At 41.4% G+C, this 23,751-nt stretch overlaps 1 protein-coding gene across 4 annotated transcripts in view; it reads right to left on the bottom strand.

The window, feature by feature from the left end:
• LOC142761219 (protein Mis18-alpha-like) overlaps nt 1-21,837 on the bottom strand; it is a 70,176-nt gene extending 48,339 nt beyond the window's left edge. For 3 of the 4 annotated variants that reach the window (XM_075864413.1, XM_075864412.1, XM_075864414.1), the window contains exons 1-2: nt 21,618-21,837; nt 20,642-20,708 (exon numbers count right to left, since the gene is read on the bottom strand). In XM_075864413.1, coding sequence (XP_075720528.1) covers nt 20,642-20,708; nt 21,618-21,753 — 203 coding nt within the window. In that variant the 5' untranslated portion in view covers nt 21,754-21,837. The remainder of the gene's footprint in view (nt 1-20,641; nt 20,709-21,617) is intronic. The other variant, XM_075864410.1, reaches the window with a different exon arrangement.
• Nucleotides 21,838-23,751: the final 1,914 nt, after the last annotated feature.

The raw sequence follows: 23,751 nt of genomic DNA, 5'->3' as shown, positions 1-23,751 counted from the left end.
CGATTGAAAGCAATGGGCAGATGTTTGTAGGTGTAATGGAGCCGTTTTTTCAGGAGTAATTCGAGGCGTAAAACGCCTGAATTAAGCCTGAAAACTCGGCGTGTGAACATACCCTTATTGCCCAGATTCTGCAGTTTTGAGAAATATCCCACATGTGGCCCGTGTGCGGTAATGGACTGAAGCACCGGGCTCCGAAGCAAAGGACCACCTAGTGGATTTTGAGGCCTCCTTTTTACTAGGCACCATGTCCGGTTTGAAGAGGTCTTGTGGTGCCAAAACAGTGGAAACCCCCCAAAACTTTTGGAAACTAGACCCCTTGAGGAATTCATTGTAGTTTTCATGGGGTGCATGCGACTTTTTGATCAGCTTTTATTCTATTTTTAAGTGGTGTGGTGACTAAAAAACAGCAATTCTATTGTTTTTTTATCCTATTTTTTTTTTTTTTTACAGCGTTCACCGTGCATAATAAATTACATATTTACTTTATTCTGCAGGGCGATACAATTACGGCGATACCAGATGTTTAGTTTTTTTTCATGTCTGATGGCGTTTGCACAATAAAATACTTTTTATAAAAAATCATTTACTTTTTGTGTTACCTTATTCTAAGAGCCAGAACTTTTTTATTTTTCCATCAAGAAAGTCGATTGAGTTGTTTTTTGAGTAACGAACTGTAGTTCCGATCAGTACCATGCGACTTTTTGATCACTTCACCTCTCAAAAAATGTAATAAAAAGAAAATTGTGTTTCTGGTATGGTTTATTATTTTCTTTTATGGCGTTCACCGCGCGGGATAAATAACAAAATCATTTTGTAGTTCAGGCTGTTACGGACGCGGCGATACCAATTATGTATAGCTTGCTTGTTTATTTAGTTTTATTAATACAGGACTGATAAGGGAAAAAGGGGGGATTTTTACTTTTAAAACTTTTTATTTTTTTATTTTTACACAACTTTTTTTCACTTTATTACTTTGTCCCACTAGTGGACTGGAGGGCAGGAGGCCCTGATCGTAATTCGAATACATTGCACTACATGCGTAGTGCGGTGTATTAGAGCTGTCAGCTACTCGCTGACAGCAAGCATAGTGGGTCCTGACTGTCAGGACCCACTAGGCTTCCGTAGATGGCATAGCCGGACACCATTGTTAGGCGTCCGGTTGCCATAGCAACCATCGCTGCCCGCTATCATGTAGCGGGCCGTCGATGGTGGTTTAACCTCTAAGAAGCTGCGATCGCTATTGAACGCAGCTTTTAAGGGGTTAATCAGCAGGGACACAGTGATCGGTCCCCGCTATAGGAGCTGCGGCAACTCCTGTACGTGTCGGGAAGACTGACTAAATGGCCGTTTCCGCCGTGACGTACTATTCAGTCATGGAGCGTGAGCGCTATGGTTACCATGATGGAATAGTACGTCACTGAGCGCAAAGAGGTTAAAAGTAAAATCCCCTCCTTGGGATCTCAATACAATTCTATTGGTCCTCACAGCCTCCTTTTGAGCCCATTTAAAGGGAATGTGTTGCCAGCAAAACATGTTTTTTGTTTTTTTTTAGTTAAACAGTTAGTGTATAGGTGATTAAACATTGTTCTAATTTTTTTATTTTTTTTCACGAGTCAGGAAATATTATAAATTGGATTCAATTTATAATATTTCCCAGCACTGGTCACTAGATGAAGCCATTCCCAAAATTGCAGCATTGCATGTGGTAAAGCAACCACATTGCTTTATGCTGCAAAATTGGGTAAAAATCCCTCGCTCTAGTGAGCTCTCAGAATCCCCCCCTCCTTTATCCTGGCTAGTGCCGGGAGAAACGAGGGGTTTGAACGGTCTAACCTCCTACACTGTGTGTAGTCATTTTTTGAGCTAACACACAGTGTAGAAGGTTAACATACAGTAGTAAACACACTGAAACACAAACATACATAGAAATAACTTACCTGCTCCAGTCGCCGCCGCTCCCTCCGGTCCATCCGCTGCCGCTGCTCCATGTGCACAAGTCCGGAAGCCGCGACCGGAAGTAGTAATCTTACTGTCCAGCCGCGACTTCCGGTCCACAGTAAAATGGCGCCGGACGGCGCGCATTTCAAATTGAACTGTGTGGTGACACTGTTCCTTTAAGAAATCTCTGTTAAGAATCTTTCCCTTAAGTTGGCTTCTCTCCTGGCAATCACTTCAGCTAGAAGAGTGGGTGTGATCGGGGCTTTTACCATAAATAGGCCATATACTAACATTCTGGAGGATACGAAGTGGGGAGGAATCCTCCAGCTCACCTGACACAATGGGACGTGTCGCTGGTAGCGCCCGGTATCCTCGTGTCGGTACACGGTGGGAAGCAACGAAAAAATGGGTGGTTGGATCCAGCGCTGGGTGAAATATAAAATGGAAGCGATTTCCAAGTTTAATAGTCCAATTCGATAAAATCCAATAGTATAGAGTCCTGGTGTGAAGAAAGCGAGGGAGTGATGTCCTCAGAGCCTACGCGTTTCGGACGGCTTCGGCGTCCTTAGACTTGGCTGTGGTATACCACAGCCAAGTCTAAGGACGCCGAAGCCGTCCGAAACGCGTAGGCTCTGAGGACATCACCCCCTCGCTTTCTTCACACCAGGACTCTATACTATTGGATTTTATCGAATTGGACTATTAAACTTGGAAATCGCTTCCATTTTATATTTCACCCAGCGCTGGATCCAACCACCCATTTTTCGTTCAATCTGGAGGATAGTTATAATTTCTCCTGATCTGTCCTGTCTCCCTTAAGTTGTCACAGATTTTCAAAGATCTCAAGAAATAGTGTTACCCTGTTCTGCACAAATCCCAAAAAGAAGGAGAAATATTTTTTGGAGTACCTTGAGGTTATTAGTAAGAAGTACAAAAGAAAAAATGCAAAGCGCACAATAGTGCATGAACCAAAAGAAATATAGGTCTGTTGAAGGTAACAATATATGCTCACCTTATGGAGTTATGCTAGGAGCATAACATCCATAGTTGCATGGAATAAATCCTTGATAGCAGTGACAGCTATAGTTTAGGTGCAGCCGGGGATCCAATTCGAGGTCTGTAAAACAGGCTCGATGTTTCAATAGCAATAGGGAATAGGTAGAAAAAAAAGGAATTTCCCTCTGGCGCATCCTCAGTTGGAAATAATTATTTGCATTCAAAAGCGGTGATTCAGGCTAAAACGATCTTTATTCAGGAACAATTCCGACAAAAAAAGTTTCGAGATCGTACTGATCTCTTCCTCAGGTAGTATACGAGTGCTTAACAGTGGATATCAGTCTCTGTTTTATAACACAGATGAGTAATTAACAAGGAAACTACCGGGTCAAATTGGCAGGTCAAACAACAGTTCAAAAGAAAGATATGTATAAATAATTCGTTTTTCTATTAAAATACCAAATCAATTTAAAAATAATTTGTTTATACCTTATATGTTACATAGAATTATTTTGTTTTATTTTGCTTTGGTCTTGTATTTGTCCAAAGGTTCAAATATATTAATATACTATAATAAGAAACGATATCAATGATTAAAAGGAGACAGTACCACCTGTTATTTTAAAAGATATACAATAAATATATATTTTAAAATTACATAAACAGCTAAAATAATGTAAAATGGTAGAAATTTAATAATATTAATTAAAAAATTAAAATAATGAAGCATCACATTATAATATGAAAAAGATGAATTCATTTTTAATGCGATTAAACAACTGTATAGTGAAAATATATCATTTTTTATTTGATCATATCATAGTACTGTATTTTTATTATCATAATTCGTTGACAGTAATACGCTATTATGTATTTATTATGAATATTCGTTCGATGTATAGAAGAAACCACTTGCCGTTAATGCGCTATTGTATAATTATGAAATGAGTAGTCCTATAGCTACAAAAAATCATCCTATTAAAGGTGTTATTATAAATAAAATTAAATAAAAGTTGTTTTTAATTTACAGATTTGCGACTTCATGCAATAGAGAGAACTTCTGGATCTATAAATTAAAAACATTAGTTCCAGAAGGATTGAACGAAAAAATGGAGAGAGTTATATAATTATAACTAAACTTTTATTTAATTATATTTATTTATAATAAAACCTTTAATAGGATGATTTTTTGTAGCTATAGGACGATTCATTTCATAATTATACAATAGCGCATTAACGGCAAGTGGCTTCTTCTATACATCGAACGAATATTCATAATAAATACAAAATAGCGTATTACTGTCAACGAATTATGATAAAAATACAGTACTATGATATGATCAAATAAAAAATGATGATATCTTTTCACTATACAGTTGTTTAATCGCATTAAAAATGAATTATTTCATCTTTTTCATATTATGTGATGCTTCGTTATTTGAATTTTTTTATTAATATTGTTATTAAATTTCTACCATTTTACATTTTAGCTGTTTATGTAATTTTAAAATATATTTATTGTATATCTTTTAAAATAACAGGTGGTACTGTCTCCTTTTAATCATGGATATCGTTTCTTATTATAGTATAGTAATATATTTGAACCTTTGGACAAATACAAGACCAGAGCAAAATAAAACAAAATAATTCTATGTAACATATAAGGTATAAACAAATTATTTTTAAATTGATTTGGTATTTTAATAGAAAAACGAATTATTTATACATACCTTTCTTTTGAACTGTTGTTCGACCTGCCAATTTGACCCGGTAGTTGTTTCCTTGTTAATTACTCATCTGTGTTATAAAACGTATAGTATAGGACTTGCTGCACATCTCGTATCTTCACAGCATAGACAATTGCCTTCAAAGATAAAAGTCTAAGGGGGTCAGATCGGAAGACCTAGGGGGCCATTCAACTGGCCGACGATGACCAATCCACTTTCCAGGAAACTGTTCATCTAGGAATGCTCGGACCTGACACCCATAATGTGGTGGTGCACCATCTTGCTGGAAAAAAACTCAGGGAACGTGCCAGCTTCAGTGCATAAAGAGGGAAACACATCATCATGTAGCAATTTCAGATATCCCGTGGCCTTGAGGTTTCCATTGATTGTCTATGCTGTGAAGATACGAGATGTGCAGCAACTGAAACTACGGATACTGGAAGCCTGTGCTAGCATTTCTTCTGCGGTGTTGCTATCAGTGTGTGAAGAGTGGGAGAAGAGGGTTGCATTGACAATCCAACACAATGGGCAGCACTTTGAACACATTTTATAAGTGGTCAGAAACTTGTAAATAACTCATGAAAGAATAAAGTAACGTTAAAACCAAGCACACCATTGTTTTTCTTGTGAAATTCTCGATAAGTTTGATGTGTCACATGACCCTCTTCCCATTGAAAAAACTAAAGTTGGATACAAAATGGCTGACTTCAAAATGGCCGCCATGGTCAACACCCAGCTTGAAAAGTTTCCCCCCTCCCATATACTAATGTGTCACAAACAGGAAGTTAATATCACCAACCATTCCCATTTTATTTAGGTGTATCCATATAAATGGCCCACCCTGTAGAATAAAAAACTGATCAAAAAGCCACATGCACCCGATGAAAACTACAATGAATTCCTCAAGGGGTCTAGTTTCCAAAATAGGGTCACTTTTGGGGGGTTTCCACTGTTTTGGCACCACAAGACCTCTTTAAACCAGACATGGTGCCTAATAAAAAGGAGGGCTCAAAATCCACTAGGTGCTCCTTTGCTTCTGAGGCCGGTGCTTCAGTCCATTACCGCACTAGTCACACATGTGGGATATTTCTCAAAACTGCAGAATCTGGGCAATATATATGGAGTTGCATTTCTGAAGCTACGTCTTATTGAAGAAAAGGGATTGTTTTTATCTTCATTGCCCAATTCTAATAAAATCTATAAAACCCCTGTGGGGTCAAAATGCTCACTACTCCCCTACATAGATTCTTCATGGGGTGTAGTTTCCTAAATGGAGTCACTTTTTTGGCGTTTTCACTGCCTTGGTCCCTCAAGGGCTTTGCAAATGCGACATGGCCTCCGCAAATCATTCCTGCTAAATTTGAGCTCCAAAAGCCAAATGGCGCTCTTTCCCTTCTAAGCCCTGCTGTGTGTCCAAACAGCCGTTTATTACCACATGTGGGGTATTGTTTTACTCGGGAGAAATTGCTTTACAAATGTTGCAGTGCTTTTTCTCCTTTAGTCCTTGTGGAAATTAGAAAAAATTAGCTAAACTTACATTTTCTTTGAAAGAATGTAGATTTTCATTTGCGCGGCCTACTTCCAATAATTTCTGCAAAAAATCTGCGGGGTAAAAATGCTCACTATACCCCTTGATAATTTCCTCAAGGGGTCTAGTTTCCAAAATAGGGTCACTTTTGGGGGGATTCCACTGTTTTGGCACCACAAGACCTCTTCAAACCAGACATGGTGCCTAATAAAAAGGAGGGCTCAAAATCCACTAGGTGCTTCTTTGCTTCGGAGGCCGGTGCTTCAGTCCATTACCGCACTAGGGCCACATGTCGGATATTTCTCAAAACTGAAGAATCTGGGCAATATATATGGAGTTGCGTTTCTCTGGTAAATCCTTCTGCTTTACAGAAAAAAATGGATTGTCTGACAAAAAAAAAAATAAAAAAAAAAAATGAATATGTCAATTTCACCTCAACTTTGCTCTAAATTCCTGTGAAACACCTAAAGGGTTAATAAACTTTCTAAATGCTGTTGTGAATACTTTGAGGGGTCTAGTTTCTAAAATTGGGTGTTTGATGGGGGTGTCTAATATATAGGCCCCTCAAAGCAACTTCAGAACTGAACTGGAACCTAAAAAACAATTAATTAGGCAATACTTCACTTCTTACATAATGAGCTGTGCCCACCCCAAGAGGACCCCAGTTTTGACAGTTTGTATAAACTGAGACCCCTATTAGACCGTTTCAGTACCCGGTTTTCCCAAGCATACACCCCCGAGAAGTGTATTTCTATTGATGAATCCTTGGTACATTTTAAAGGGAGGATTCAATTCTGCCAGTACCTGCCAGGTAAGAGGGCAAGGTATGGTGTGAAGATGTATAAGCTGTGCGAGAGTGCATCAGGGTATACCTACAAATTTAGGACATATGAAATGAAGGACAGCAGTATTCAGCCCCCAGAATGCCCCCCTTACTGGGAGTTAATGCAAAAATTGTGTGGAATTTGGTGCACCCACTGCTGAAACAGGTTTACCACCTCTATCTGGATAATTTTTATACCAGCGTCCCACTCTTCAACTGCCTCGCTTCCAGAAGTACTGCGGCATGCGGCACTGCTAGAAGAAATCTGAGAGGCCTCCCTAAGACTCTGCTTGGGCAAACACTCAGAAGGGGTGAGAGCAGGGCACAATCTAGCAGCAACATATTGTGTGTCATGTACAAGAGAGATGTCCTTGTATTGACAACAATACATGGCCACACCAGTACCCATGTACCTGTACGAGGTACCTGTACGGAGACACCCAAACCAGACTGCATCCTGGACTACAATAGGTACATGGGAGGGGTGGACTTGTCAGATCAAGTCCTGAAGTCCTACAGCGCCATGCGGTGTGGTATAAGAGGCTGGCCGTGCACATCATTATCAAGAACCTAATGTTTTAGGGACCAAGAAGGGGGACACCCAGTACTTCTGGAAGCGAGGCCACACGCGTCGTACCAGGGCAACACTTTCCAGAAGAAGTTCCCTCCCAAAACTGGCAAGAAGGGAAAAACTCAAATGAGGTGCAAAGTCTGCTATAAGAGGGGGATAAGGGAGGACACAATATATCAATGTGACATGTCCCGAAAAACCAGGGCTCTGTATGATAGTGTTTACCAATCTAAGGGATGTACGATAAATTTTAAATCTACCCTGACGCACTCATCTTTCCCTTCTGAGCCCTGCTGTGTGCCCAGGCAGCTGATAACAGCCACATGTAGGGTATTGCCGTACCCAGGAGAACCCAAATTACAGTTTATGGGGTGTATATCTCCAGCGGCGCATGCTGGGCACAATATATTGGACACTGAAATGGCATAGATATATAGAAAATTGCAAATCTCACACCACCATCTGCTGCGCATTACCTTTTACACAGTACCTGTGGGGTAAAAATGCTCACTACACCTCCAGATGAATGTCTTAAGGGGTGTAGTTTTTAAAATGGGGTCACTTCTCGGGGGTTTCAACTGTACTGGTACCTCAGGGGCTTCTGCATACATGACTTAGCACCAGAAAAGCTCCAGTAGGCCAAATGGTGGTCTTTTTCTTCGGAGCCCTCCCATGGGCTCAAATGGCAGTTTATCACCACAAATGGGGTATTGCTGCACTCAGGAGAAATTGGGCAACAAAATGGGGTATTTTGTTCCCTGTGAAAATGACATCTTATTGGAAAAAAAATTCATTTTTTTAAATTTCACAGCCCAATTCAAATATGTGCTATGATAAAACTGTGCGGTCAAAATGGTAACAAAAACCATACATAAATTCCTTGAGGGGTGTAGTTTGCAAAATGGGGTCGCTTTTTGGGGATTCCTACTGTTTTGGCACCTCAACACCTCTTCAAACCTGGCATGCTGCCTAAAATATATTCTAATAAAAAAAAAAAGAGGCCCCAAAATGCACTAGGTGCTTCTTTGCTTCTGGGGCTTGTGTTTTAGTCCACGAGCGCACTAGAGCCACATGTGGGACATTTCTAAAAACTGCAGAATCTGGACAATACATATTTAGTAGTTTTTCTCTGGTAAAACCTTCTGTGTTACAGAAAAAAAATGGAATAAAATTTAAATTCAGCAAGAAAAATGAAATTTGCAAATTTCACCTCCACTTTGCTTTAATTCCTGTGAAATTCCTAAAGGGTTAAAAAAAACTTTCTAAATGCTGTTTTGAATACTTTGAGGGGTCTAGTTTTTAAAATGGTGTTTTATGGCAGTTTCTAATACATAGGCCCCTCATAGCCACTTCAGAACTGAACAGGTACCTTAAATAAAAAAAAGGCATGAAATTTTCTTAAAAATATGAGAAATTGCTGTTTATGTTCTAAGCCTTGTAACGTCCAAGAAAAATAAAAATTTTCAAAAAACGATGCCAATCTAAAGTAGACATATGGGAAATGTGAACTAGTAACTATTTTGGGGATATAACCATCTGTTTTACAAGCAGATCCATTTAAATTCAGAAAAATGCTTTTTTTTTCACATTTTCTCAAAATTTTGCTATTTTTCACAAATACACACTGAATATATCGACCAAATTTTACCACTAACATAAAGCCCAATGTGTCACGAGAAAACAATCTCAGAATCGCTTGGATAGGTTTAAAGAGGCTCTGTCACTAGATTTTCAAACCCCTCTCTCCTATTGCAGCTGTTCGGCGCTACAATGTAGATAACAGTAAAGTTTTTCTTTTTCAAAAACGAGCATTTTTGGCCAAGTTATGAGCATTTTTATATTTATGCAAATGAGCCTTTCTTATGGACAACTGGGCGTTTTTAATCTTATTTCCAACTGGGCGTGTATTGTGTTCGTTACATCTGGGTGTGTTTACTTGTTTTACTAGCTGGGCGTTGTGAATGGAAGTGTATGATGCTGACGAATCAGCATCATCCACTTCTCTTCGTTACCACCCAGCTTCTGGCAGTGCACAGACACACAGCGTGTCCTCGCGAGATCACACTGCGACGTCACTCACTTCCTCCCACAGGAGGAACGAGCGAGGACACTCTGTGTGTCTGTGAACTGCCAGAAGCTGAGTGGTAACGAAGGGAAGTGGATGATGCTGATTCGTCAGCATCATACACTTCTATTCACAACGCCCAGCTAGTAAAACAAGTAAACACACCCAGATGTAACGAACACAATACACGCCCAGTTGGAAATAAGATTAAAAACGCCCAGTTGTCCATAAGAAAGGCTCATTTGCATAAATATAAAAATGCTCATAACTTGGCCAAAAATGCTCGTTTTTGAAAAAGAAAAACTTTACTGTTATCTACATTGCAGCGCCGATCAGCTGCAATAGGAGATAGGGGTTTGAAAATCTGGTGACAGAGCCTCTTTAAGCATTCCGACGTTATTACCACATAAAGTGAAATATGTCGGATTTCAAAAAAGGGCTCTGGGCCTTAAGGCCAAAACAAGGCTACGTCCTTAAGGGGTTAACCCCTTGCGTACCTTCGCCGTAATAGTACGTCGCTGGCCGTTTATTCCAGCGTACCTTCGCCGTACTATTACGGAGCAGGAATAAACTGTCACTATGTGAAATCACATAGTGACATAACAGCGGCGGAAGCTGTCATTGACAGCTAACCGTCTCTGCTACCGGCCTGGGGACCAATTAGCAGTCCCCAGTGCCGGCGATTGCTGTGATTGGTCAGTCTCTGAAGACTGACCAATCACAGCCGTCTGTGACGTCATCTGCAGGAGAAAGCTCCTGTCACTTTCTCTGATCTCATTTCTGTGAGATACGTGAGGAGATCAGAGAAAGCGGTGTAAAAAAAAAAAAACACTATTTTTATTAACCCCTTCCCGAAAATGGGCGTATAGTAACGCCCTGAGGATGAAGCGGGCACAGGAGCTGTGCTCGCTCCATCTTCATCGGATGTAATATACAGCCGACATCCCACTGCAACTACAGCGATCACTGTCCTCTCCGATCGCTGTAGTTTAACCCCTTAAATGCCGCGGTCAATAGCGACAGCGGCATTTAAGTGATTGATACAGAGGGAGGGGGCTCCCTCTGCACCCCATCGCCCCCCCCCCCGCCGTGAAAAATCGCGGGGTTCTGATGGTTGCAATGACAACCAGGAAGCCTAGCAACGGCTTCCTGGTTGCCAGGTACGGGAGCCTATTAGGTCCTGCCCAGGACGGTAATAGGCTCAACTGTCAGTTGTAAAGTGACAGTTACAATACACTGCACTACATAAGTACATACAGAAGTAGTGCAGTGTATTGTACAGGGGATCGGAAGATCAGATCTTCCAGTCCCCTAGTATGTGTAAAATAAAAAGTGAAAAAAAAAAGTAAAAAAAAGTTTTAGATAAATAAAAGTTTTACGTAATAAAAACAATAAATCGCCTTGTTTCCCTGATGAAGCCCTTTATAATTAGAAAAAAAAAGACAAAAGATAAAAACTAGACATAATAGGTATCGCCGCGTTCGTATCGGCCTGACCTAAAAAAATATATTATTTATCCCGCACGGTGAACACCGTAAAAAAAATACCATAAAAAAACAAACAATAGCAGAATTTCCTTTTTTGGTCACGTGGTTTCCAAAAAAATGGAATAAAAAGTGATCAAAAAGTCGCGCGTAGCCAAACATGGTACCAATAAAAACTACAGTGTGTCACGCAAAAAACAAGCCCTCACAAAGCTCCGTCGACCAAAAAATAAAAAATAAAAGTTATGGCTCTCAGGACATGGTGACACTAAAACATTTTATTTAGAACAAAGTGTTTTTTTTTTGTAAAAGTAGTAAAACATAAAAACTATATAAATTTGGTATTGCCATAATCGTATCAAACCGCAGAATAAAGTAAACATGTTGTTTATACTGCACAGAGAACGCCGGTAAAAAATTATAAAAAAAATAGTGAAAGAATCTGTTTTTTGGTCTCCTCACCTCCGAAAAAATGGAATAAAAACTGATCAAATTATCGCATGTACCCCAAAATGATACTAATAAAAACGACAGCTCGTTCCATGAAAATCAAGCACTCACAGCTCGTCAACGGAAAAATAAAAAGTTCTGACTCTTGGAACGCAATAATGCAAAACGACGGCTGAGACTAATTTATGTGCAGCAGTTCTTCACCTAAAACCCCACGTCATCATTTGCAGCCCCCACAGGTAGACCCTGAAAATGCAGCGGAAACGATGACATTTTGGGGTTTGTGCTACATATGGGGCTAGTGAAGAAGTCAAAGATTAGGCAATACTGGAGTGCGGATGTTTTGTACAACACCACAGACACCCTTTATAAGTGCGACTCCTGCACCCAATAATCCGGCCTGTGCATGAAGGATTGGTTCAAAGCGTACGTCACTATCCAGGGATAATTAATTTTATTATTCATTCTCCCCATTATTACATCATCCTATTATGACCTATTGCACTCCGCCCAGCTTACATATACCCTGATGTACTCCGCCCAGCTTACATATACCCTGATGTACTCCCCGCCCAGCTTACATATGCCCTGATGTACTCCCCGCCCAGCTTACATATGCCCTGATGTACTCCCCGCCCAGCTTACATATGCCCTGATGTACTCCCCGCCCAGCTTACATATGCCCTGATGTACTCCGCCCAGCTTACATATGCCCTGATGTACTCCGCCCAGCTTACATATGCCCTGATGTACTCCGCCCAGCTTACATATGCCCTGATGTACTCCGCCCAGCTTACATATGCCCTGATGTACTCCGCCCAGCTTACATATGCCCTGATGTACTCCGCCCAGCTTACATATGCCATGATGTACTCCGCACAGCTTACATATACCCCGCTGTACTCCGCACAGCTTACATATACCCTGATACACTCCCCCAGCTTACATATGCCCCCACATTATAAACTGAAACACCAGTAAAACACTAAACAAAACTACTACCAAGCAAAATCTGCGCTCCAAAAGCCAAATAGCGCTCCTTCTGGGCCTGGCAGTGTGCCCAAACAGCAGTTTATGACCACATATGGGGTATTACCGTACTCTGGAGAACCGCTTAACAATTTATGGGGCACTGAAACGCATTGGGCACTGAAATGGCATATATGTGGAAAATGTCAATTTTCAATCTGCAACATCCACTGTGCACTAATTTCTGCAAAACCTTTGGGGGTCAAAATGCTCACTACACTTCTAGATGAATTCCTTGAGGGGTGTAGTTTCCTAAATGGGGTCACTTCTTGGGAGTTTTCACTGTACTGTTACCTCAGCGCAATGCAACATGGCATCAAAAACAAATTTTGTAAAATCTCCACTCCAAAAACGAAATTGCACTTTTTCTGTTTAGACCCTTTCCGTATGTCCAAATAGCCGTTTACAACCACATATGGGGTATTTCCGTAATCAGGAGAAATTGTGTAACACATTTTGGGGTGTCTTTTCTCCTGTATTCCTTGTGGAAATGAAAAATTCGGAGCTAAAGCTACAGGTTATTGGAAAAAAAAAACGTTTTCATTTTCACGGACCAATTCTAATAAAATCTATAAAACACCTGAGGGCTCAAAATGCTCACTACACCTCTAATTTAATTCTTTCAGGGGTATAGTCTCCAAATTGCCTGCCGGCAAAAAAATAAAGTATTTATTAAATTTTGCAATAAAGACAGACTACATATAGTTAAAATTAAAGTCCATTGCTGACTGCAATCAACTTAGTGCAGAGTACAAGAAACCTGAAGCTAACGGCTGCAGCACGTAGCACCAGGTCTAAAGTTAAATTCAAGTAGTCAGCAGGACACGTGTTAAAATTCAAGGTGGAAGCCCCCCCCGACATGTGTTCGCTACACTGTAGCGTCTTCAGGGGTATCAGGGCTAATGACAGCGCTGCGAGATGGCCCTGTTTAAATATATAACAGAGTTGCTCCACACGTTCTATTGATTGGCCTCGGCCAATCACAGAAAAAACAGAGGACGAGCCCCCTGTACAGTGACGGACATACCACACCACCAATTAGCAGTCAGTCTATGCAGCCAATGAGGACATAGCAGAGCGCGCATGCGCATAAGAGCAAAAACGAGTAATAGAATTATTTGCCGTGGATATCTTCAATTCAATTCGGCGCGCATGCGTGGTGGGAGAAGATAAGGTGATAGAGAAATTCCCAGATGTCAGAGAGCTGACATGATATCAATATTATAGTAATTAAAGTGGTGGGGGATCAGTGGAGCTAATTACTGATAATGACATAGTGGGTAGCATCAGGCCGAGGAGGCCGGTAAACAGCGGAGCTGAGACACCATGCCCACTGCGCCAAACGAAACACACAATGCCAAATAATCATAAATATTGACAAAGATCAGATAACCATCTATAAAATAATGTCCAACGAAGTGATGGACAGGCCAATGTGTCAATTCCTAATGTTAGTCTAGACTATGCAAGGCAATTTGTGCTTACTGTCTGTAGTTAATAGGTCAAATAGTGAGACCTACATATCATAAGACACATAAGTGAGGTTTCATAACGGGAGGATCAACATTTCTTATTTGATCACAAATTTTATCAGCAAATTAAAGGAACGGCAATGGGCACTATTTGTGCACCCACATATGCAAATTTATTCTTGGGCTGGTGGGAAGATACCATGGTCTTCACTGACACACTGGCCATTTACACATGTCACATCCTATTCTGGGGGAGATATATTGATGATATTCTCCTCCTGTGGGATGGTGACATTAACACCTTCTATGATTTCATGCACGCACTTAACACTAATCATATTGGTATGCAATTTACTCATGTAATTCACCAAAAAGAAATTACCTTTTTGGACCTTAAAATCTCCTTGGACCCTGTTGGTGGTGTCCATACTGACATCTCACGTAAGTCTACGGCGACTAATAGCCTGCTGCATTGGGATAGTTATCATCCTCCTGCCCTCAAAAAGGGAATCCCTATCGGACAATATCTCCGTGCTAAACGGAACTGTTCCGATAATGAGGCTTTCGAATTGGAGTGCAATGGCCTATTTACTAAATTTTTGGCTCGTGGCTACCCTAGAAAATGGCTACATAAAGCCTATGCCAGGGCTAGAGCCACCGACAGAAAAGAACTACTGTACGAACACAAATCCGTAACTATACATCATTCAACTATTGCAGGTCAGTCTGGTGGCACAACCAGTATTAGATGTATAGGCACCTTCGACACCGGCTCACAACAGGTTCGCAACATTCTGGATCGCCACTGGCCGATTCTCCTGTCCGACCCTGATCTCCAGGGAGTCGTACCCTCTGTCCCTTCTAGCACGTATCGTAGAGGCAGGAATCTACGTGACTACCTGGTGCATAGTCATCATACTGGACCCATCACTGCATCTAAGAATTGGTTAAAGACATCGGTCATAGGCTCTCACTCTTGTGGCCGCTGTTCTTTTTGTCATCTAATGCCCACTACTAAACAATTTACCAACCCAGTCGATAACAGAATATACCAGGTTAGACAATTCATCAATTGTCAGAGTAAGGGGGTTGTGTATATCGCTAAATGTCCCTGTCCCAAGTTCTATGTGGGTAAGACCATACAGGAACTAAGGAGGAGAATATCTAAACATCTAAGCACCATAAACAATAAGGAAGATACATCCCTATCCAGGCATATACATAATGTTCACGATGGAGATATCCGCTCGCTACAATTTTGGGGTATCACGAAGGTTAAACTCGGCCCTAGAGCTGGTAATTTGGACCGTAAACTATTACAAGAGGAGGCACGCTGGATCCATCGTCTAAGATCCCTTAGTCCAGGAGGTCTGAATGAGGGATTCACCTACACAGCGTTTCTGTGAACCCTATATGTGGCCACGACACTGTTACCAAGACCATAGGCCACTGTATATATATTCCAGTGGCAAACTATTAAGGTCTCTGACCACTATGGAGTTAGTGTCTCTTTTATGTCTCATATATTGATCCTCCCGTTATGAAACCTCACTTGTGTCTTATGATATGTAGGTCTCACTATTTGACCTATTAACTACAGACAGTAAGCACAAATTGCCTTGCATAGTCTAGACTAACATTAGGAATTGACACATTGGCCTGTCCATCACTTCGTTGGACATTATTTTATAGATGGTTATCTGATCTGTCAATATTTATGATTATTTGGCATTGTGTGTTTCGTTTGGCGCAGTGGGCATGGTGTCTCAGCTCCGCTGTTTACCGGCCTCCTCGGCCTGATGCTACCCACTATGTCATTATCAGTAATTAGCTCCACTGATCCCCCACCACTTTAATTACTATAATATTGATATCATGTCAGCTCTCTGACATCTGGGAATTTCTCTATCACCTTATCTTCTCCCACCACGCATGCGCGCCGAATTGAATTGAAGATATCCACGGCAAATAATTCTATTACTCGTTTTTGCTCTTATGCGCATGCGCGCTCTGCTATGCTATGTCCTCATTGGCCACATAGACTGACTGCTAATTGGTGGTGTGGTATGTCCGTCACTGTACAGGGGGCTCGTCCTGTTTTTTCTGTGATTGGCCGAGGCCAATCTATAGAACGTGTGGAGCAACTCTGTTATATATTTAAACAGGGCCATCTCGCCGCGCGCTGTCATTAGCCCTGATACCCCTGAAGACGCTACATCGTAGCGAAACATGTCGGGGGGGCTTCCACCTTGAATTTTAACACGTGTCCTGCTGACTACTTGAATTTAACTTTAGACCTGGTGCTACGTGCTGCAGCCGTTAGCTTCAGGTTTCTTGTACTCTGCACTAAGCTGATTGCAGTCAGCAATGGACTTTAATTTTAACTATATGTAGTCTGTCTTTATTGCAAAACAGGGCTTTTTTTGCCGGCAGGCAATAAATCTTTTTCAATTTAACTAATACGCCCACCAACTACAGGGGTCCTCCCCCTTGTGTGTATAGTCTCCAAATTGGGATCACATCTGGGGAATTTCTACTGTACTGGTACTTCAGGGACTCTGCAAATGCGACATGGCCCCCAGAAACCAATTCAGCAAAATCTGAGCTGCAAAATCCAAATGGTGCTCCGTCCCCTCTGAGCCCTGCCGTGGGTCCAAACAGCAACTTATTACCACATATGGGGTATTGCCGTAATCAGGAGAAATTGCTTTACAAAGGTTGAGGTGCTTTTTCTCCTTTATTCCTTATAAAAATTAGAAAATTCTGTGTATTTTCCAAAAAAAAGTCTCTTTTCATCTTCACAGACTAATTCCAATAAATTCAGCAAAAAACCTGTGGGGTCAAAATGCTAACTCTACCACTAGAAAAATTTCTTGAGGTGTATAGTTTCCAAAATGGGGTCACTTTTGGGGGGATTCCACTGTTTAGGTCCCTCCAGGGCGTTGCAAACGTGACACGGCACTGAAAACCATTCCAGTAAAATCAGAGCTCCAAAATCCAAATGGGGGTCCTTCCCTTCTGAGCCCTGCTGTGGATCCAAACAGCAGTTTATTACCACATATGGGGTATTTCCGTAATCGCAAGAAATTGCTTTACAAATGTTGGGGTGCTTTCTCTCCTTTATTTCTTGCAAAAATGTGACATTTTTATGTTTTTCCAGAAAAAAAGTAGATTTTCATTTTCACAGACTAACTCCAGAAAATATAGCAAAATACCTGTGGGGTCAAAATGCTAACTATACCCCTAGATAAATTCCCTGAGGGGTGTAGTTTAAAAAATGGGGGTCACTCTTGGGTGTTTCCACTGTTTTGGCACCACAAGACCTCTTCAAACCTGACATGGTGCCTAAAATATATTCTGAAAAAAGGAGGCCCCAAAAATCCAAGAGGTGCTCCTTTGCTTCTGAGGCCTGTGTTTCAGTCCATTAGCGCACTAGGGCCACATGTGGGATATTTCTAAAAACGGCAGAATCTTGGCAATAAATATTGAGTTGCGTTTCTCAGGTAAAACCTTCTGTGGTACAGAAGAAAATGTATTACATATGCATTTTGTAAAAAAAAAATGAAATTTGAAAATTTCAGCTCTACTTTCCTTCAATTCCTGTAAAACGCCTAAAGGGTTGAAACACTTTCTGAATGCTGTTTTGGATACTTTGAGGGGTGCAGTTTTCAAAATGGGGTGTTTTATGGGGGTTTCTAATATATAGGGCACTCAAAACCACTTCAGAACTGAACTCGTCCCTGAAAAAATAGCTTTTTGAAATTCTTAAAAATATGAGAAATTGCTGCTAAAGTTCTAAGCCTTGTGAGGTCATAGAAAAGTAAAAGGATGTTCAAAAAACGATGCAAACATAAAGTAGACATATGGGAGATGTTAATTAGTAACTATTTTGTGTGGTATTACTATCTGTTTTACAGATACATTTAAAATTGGAAAAATCATAATGTCTTCATATTTTATCTAAATGTTGGTGTTTTTCACAAATAAGCAATGAATTTATCGACCAAATTTTTGCACTAAACTAAAGTACAATATGTCACGAGAAAACAATCTCAGAATCAATTGGATAGGTAAAAGCATTCCAGAGTTATTACCACATAAAGTGATACATGTCAGATTTGAAAAAATGGGTCTGGTCCTCAAGGCCAAAATGAGCTGGGTACTCAAGGGGTTAAGCACTATAGGTTTCAGCTCTCATCAAACGAAGATCTGGCCTTTGGTAGGAAAGTTTTGCAGATAGTAGTCCCACCCTAGACTATCTAGTCTAATCCCTATGGGTGCCATCATAGGGCAATGGGGAAAATCAAAATTACTTACCGGTAATTGTTTTTTTCTTGAGCCCATGACGGGACCCGCCAATTACCACCCACGTTTTCACTTATGGTAGATATTAATAGAGGTGTGTTAAAATAAAATATAAAATAGTATAAAAATTTGCAAAAATAATAAAATTAATTTAGTCCTCTGCTGTTGCCAACAACTGGGGATGATAGGGGTGTTCCCTCCTTTTAAATGAACCCTAGTACCGGTTTCCTGACTTGTGGAGGGGGCGAACTCTCCATGGGTGCCGTCATGAGCACATGAAAAAAAAAAAAATTACCGGTAACTGATTTATTTCTTTTTTTGTTCTGTGACAGCGGGTCCTGCATGATCGAGCTGTTACCGATCACACCTAAGTTTATCTTAGATGTGATCGACAACAGGTGGATCCTGCGTATCAGAGACACACAGAACCCACTGACACTGAACCAGTCAGTGCCGCTGAGCTGATGGATTCAGGTCTCAGCGCACGATACAGCTGCTCTGTATACAGGATATAAAGTAGCTGTATCTCAAAAAGTAAAAACTATTTTTAATACAAAGTATTAAGAAAGTTGCACCAGACACACATAAAAGGAAAAAAGAAAAAACATTTCAAATGGTGTACATAGCCTTTAAAGAGGATCTGTCACTAGTTAATTAATGCCCAATTTCCAAGCTAATCTAATAGGCGCTGTCACACTGATAACTCGTGAAAATGGTGTCCCAAAACGTTTATTTTAAAAGTTATGAGCTTTTGTCTAAATATGTAAATGAGGCTATACTAGCTGTGGACAACTTAGAGCAGTGGTTCTGGTGGCATATGAAAAATCAGAATCCAAATCGCAGTTCTAACTGTGAAACTGCACTATTGATTCCATCAAAAAAACAGAACCCGAAATTTCACAACAGTGACAAACGGAAACCATTAGCAAAGTATCCGTCACCATTGAGATCAATGGTGATGCAAACGGAAGCTATGATTTCCGCTTGCCTTTCCGTTAAGGGGTTCCCCCGACAGAAAGCTCCGATGGAACCCCTCAACAGTAAGACAATGATGATGTGAACAGGCCCTTATATACAGTTTTTGCCTCTTTTTTCATGCTACTTTTTAAGGTAGTTTATGCAATAAATAATATTTACCCCACAAACTAATCCTCTAATTCTACCTTGCATAACAATGCGAAATGTGTACGTTGTGTAGCGCATGACATCACTATAGCGCCGAGAACAAAGACCCTATTAAAGCTTTAAATGCATCTCCCTTCTTTAGCTTTAGACGCAGCATCAGTACATGGATGATAATCATCCAGGCACGGACAGTTTTTAGCAAAGGCACAAAAGAACAGTTTCAGGGTAAAAAAAAGACAAAAACTGGTGGCTGGGGGTAATTATTTTGTTTGGCGTAAAGTACAATGCCGGACGTCCATGCAAAACACATTTATGTCACGCAGGATATCTAGAATCGCTGAATTCTTTTGGGAGAAGGGGCTTTTTTTTTTTTTTTGCATTTCTCATTTAATAAATATTTTACTGGGTTTATGTATTTTATTTATTTTTACTGTGGGGGCGCAGGTTAGCAGTGAACACATGATCTGTGACTTCCCTGCGTGTCTGAGTATACAGATCACTAAAAACAATGATCTTATGGTAACAGCCCATTAGATCACTTACTTGCGTCTTCTCTGCATGCCTACAAGCCCTCTCATCACAGGGAATCCCTGTGACATCACTTCTGCATTTGTGATAACGGCGCTTCATATTCATGGACTGTCAGTGAGCCATCAAACACAGCAGGTAAATTAAACGGGGTTCTGCACAGGGACCAGTCTATTCACCCGTTAATTTACGTGGTGTGTGCAGGAAGGGGTTAAAGCTTAAATTCTTAGGGGTAGCTCACACGGAGTGTTGACGCTGTTTTTGACACAGCAAACAGCGCCAAAAACGCCTCCCACTAATTTCCGGAGGCGCTTTTTCCCCCGCGAGCGGTAAAAACCACTCGTGGGAAAAAGCGACATGCCTTATCTTCAGGCAATTCCTTCCAAGACCTCCCATTGACATCAACAGGAGGCAGAGAGCGGTTTACGCTGCGTATTTTTGCCCACGGTCGAAGAACGGCGTGCAGGCAGGTAAAATTCTGCCTCAAAATTCAGATTTTTCTGCCTGTAAAAAAACTCAGTGTGAACAGGGCCTTGCACTGTTCTGCCTTTTAGAAGGTATAAAGGCAAGAGAAAACGCGGGACAATATAAAATACATACCTGAAAACATCCTGTTCATATGTGGAAACTACTTTTTCTTCATCAATTTCCACATCGGCAGTAACAGCTGCAGAAAAAATAAAAATACTTTTCCTGAGCGTCTATTTACATTAGTTATTGTCCCTATTTTAGGCCTAGTTCACACAGAGTATTTTGCAGCCAGAAAAAAATCTGCATGAAAATTCATTCACAAGCCTGCATTTTTTTGCCGTGGCTCTAGCGGTGTATTTTACCTGCAGACATTGAGGACCGCGGGCAGAAAACACTTTTTCTGCCGCCTATTGATTTTAATGGGAGGCCAGAGGTCAGAAACACGGCAAGGAAGGACATGCCGCTTTTTTCCCTGTGAAAAACGCCTCCGCCACCTATTGAAATCAATGGGAGGCGATTTCGTACGTTTTTTTGCCACCGATTCTGACGCGTCAAAAATCTGTGTGAACTGGGCCTTAGTGACAGCAGCAAAATCACTTCATTTTTTTTTTTTTATACAATAAAGTAGCCGTTTTGCAGCGATAACCAGTGTATAACCCTAAAATATACAGTCCTGGGGAAAATTATTCCCAGATTATTTCTCAGCCCATTTACTAGGAAGGTGCTTTAAAACTAGAAAGTCAATCTCTAAGACTCCAGCACTGTGGGTGCAGATCAGTGGGCATAGTGAGCTCAGATAAGTAGGCACTGGAAGGGTTTACGCTGTGGTACGGGAGCAGAAGAACTAGTGCTAGAGTATGGACGAAATGGACTACGGGTGAAAACGAGGGGTCACTGCAGGGGATGGGTACCGATAATTGGGCACTGCAGGTTATTAACAGAGGGAGGGGTCACTCTTGACTTATGGGTAGAGAACCACCAACAATAAAGAATGGCATACTTGCATAGGCTTTGCAACGTATGTGACCCGGCAGCTACCCCACATGTATACTGCAGTATTGCACACGGAAGACTTTTCCCCTCACTCTTCATACGTCCCCCGCACCTTTCACCAGTATGACGTTAGCGCCTTCTGGAGTCTCCACCAAGTCTCCGGAGTCAGCCAGCGGCACTCTACAGCTGGAGCACAAGACCAACACAGGGTTTTCGGTCACGGCATTACTTATTTCTGCTTCTGCCATGTCTATGAAGATTCAGAACGACATACAGCGTTGGGCGCGCCAAACGTGCATTACGCAGCTGATAGACCCTGGTGACGTCATAACACCACGTGACCGCCGCTCTGCAAATCACTATGTGTGTGTGAAGTTGGGATGTGATTGAAGGTGCGCTGGAAGCTGTAGTCCAGGGTTGCGTGGGCCGCAACCATCGTGTACTGACGGGGCAGAAAGATGTGGTTATAAAAACAGCAGTCAGTTCTGTCATTTGAGGGCAACTCCGTTCATTTTTCCCAACGTTGCAGCACCTGGAGGATGCGTGTTTGCCACATACATCTTCCAGGTCCTTACTTTCAGGCTCAGTTCACACGTTGCGTAGATACTGCAGATTTTCAACAAAGGAATTATTTGCGGAAAATCCAGTAGCAGCACAGTGGATGAGATAAATCTTATCCACATGCTGCGTAATTACTGGGTGGAAAAAAATTGATCGGTGGTGTGGAATTTTATTCCGCAGCATGTGAATTGTATTTGCGTAAATGCTGCTTATTTGTTGCGGGCAGAGGTGTAGCTAGGGGTTTAGCACAGAGGTTACAACTGCAGAGGTGCGTCTGGCAGGGTCAGACTGAGGCCGGATTCACACGAGCGTGTGCATTTTGCGCACGCAAAAACGCGGGGTTTTGTGTGCGCAAAAGACACAACAGCTCCGTGTGTCATGATCATATGGTGCGCGGCTGTGTGATTTTCGCGCAGCCGCCATCATTATGACACTGTTTGTAAACAGAAAAGCACCTGGTGCTTTTCTGTTTTCAGTCATACTTGTCACTGCTGTTGCGCGAATCACTCGCGTCCCACGGAAGCGCTTCCGTGTGCCATACGTGGTTTTCACGCACCCATTAACTTCAATGGGTGCGTGATGCGCGAAATACGCACAAAGAACGACATGTCGTGAGTTTTACGCAGCGTACTCATGCTGCGCAAAAATCACTGACTGTCTGCACGGCCCCATAGACTAACAAAGGAACGTGCGAGTTGCACGGACGTATTTTACGTTCATCTGAATAAGCCCTTAAAGTGTAGCTAAATGTTTGAAGCTCAGGCGCTTCGTGTCTGTACGGCTTTTTCCGGAAATAAATGTTTCGGTGTACGGACTCAATAGAAAGTGTATGAGCCCGTGCTCCGATACATCGGCTTTCCAGAAAAAGCCGAACAGACACGGCTGAGCGTTCACACGAGCTCTTCAGCTGCTTCGTTCTAGCGATTGGTGGGGGTCTCAGTGCTCGGACCCCCACCAATCCAAACTACTGACCTGTCACTATGACATGTCAGAAGTTTGTCAAACGTTTAGCTACACTTTAACCCCTTAACGCACCGGTACGTCCTGCATTGAAGTGCTTTAAGGCACCGGGACGTACCTGTGCGTCCTGGCTAAAAACTGTCACCCTGTCAAAGGACAAGGTGACAGAACTGTGCCGTCAACTGTTTATGACAGTTGATCAGCACAGTAAGACGGCAGGGGACCATTCACAGCGGTGTAGGGAGTGCAGTGTATTAGAATAGCGATCAGGGCTTCATGCCTTCAAGTTCCCTAGTGGGACAAAAGAAAAAGTTAAAACAAGTTAATAAAAATGTTGTAAAAAAGTTAAATAAAAAACTATTCCAGAATCGCTGTTTGTTAGTCGCTACCACTCGCAAAACAGAATAAAAAAAGGGATCTAAAAGTTGCATGTACCCCAAAATTATACCATTAAAAACTGCAGCCCGTCCCGCAAAAAACAAGCCCTCCCACCGCTTTTTTGACGGAAAAATAAACAAGTTATCGCTCTCAGAATATGGTGACACCAAAAATAAATTATTTGAAACAAAAGTGATTTTATCGTGCAGACGCTGCAAAACATAAGAGAAACTATATACATCTGGTATTGCCGTAATCGTATCGACCCGCAGAATAAATAAAAATTGGCATTCATAGCTCATGGCGAACGCCGTAAAAAAATAAATAATAAAAAACATCAGAATTGC

Source organism: Rhinoderma darwinii, chromosome 4 (genome assembly GCF_050947455.1).
Source record: "Rhinoderma darwinii isolate aRhiDar2 chromosome 4, aRhiDar2.hap1, whole genome shotgun sequence".
NCBI lineage: Eukaryota > Metazoa > Chordata > Amphibia > Anura > Rhinodermatidae > Rhinoderma > Rhinoderma darwinii.
This window is presented reverse-complemented; position numbering and strand designations above follow the sequence as displayed.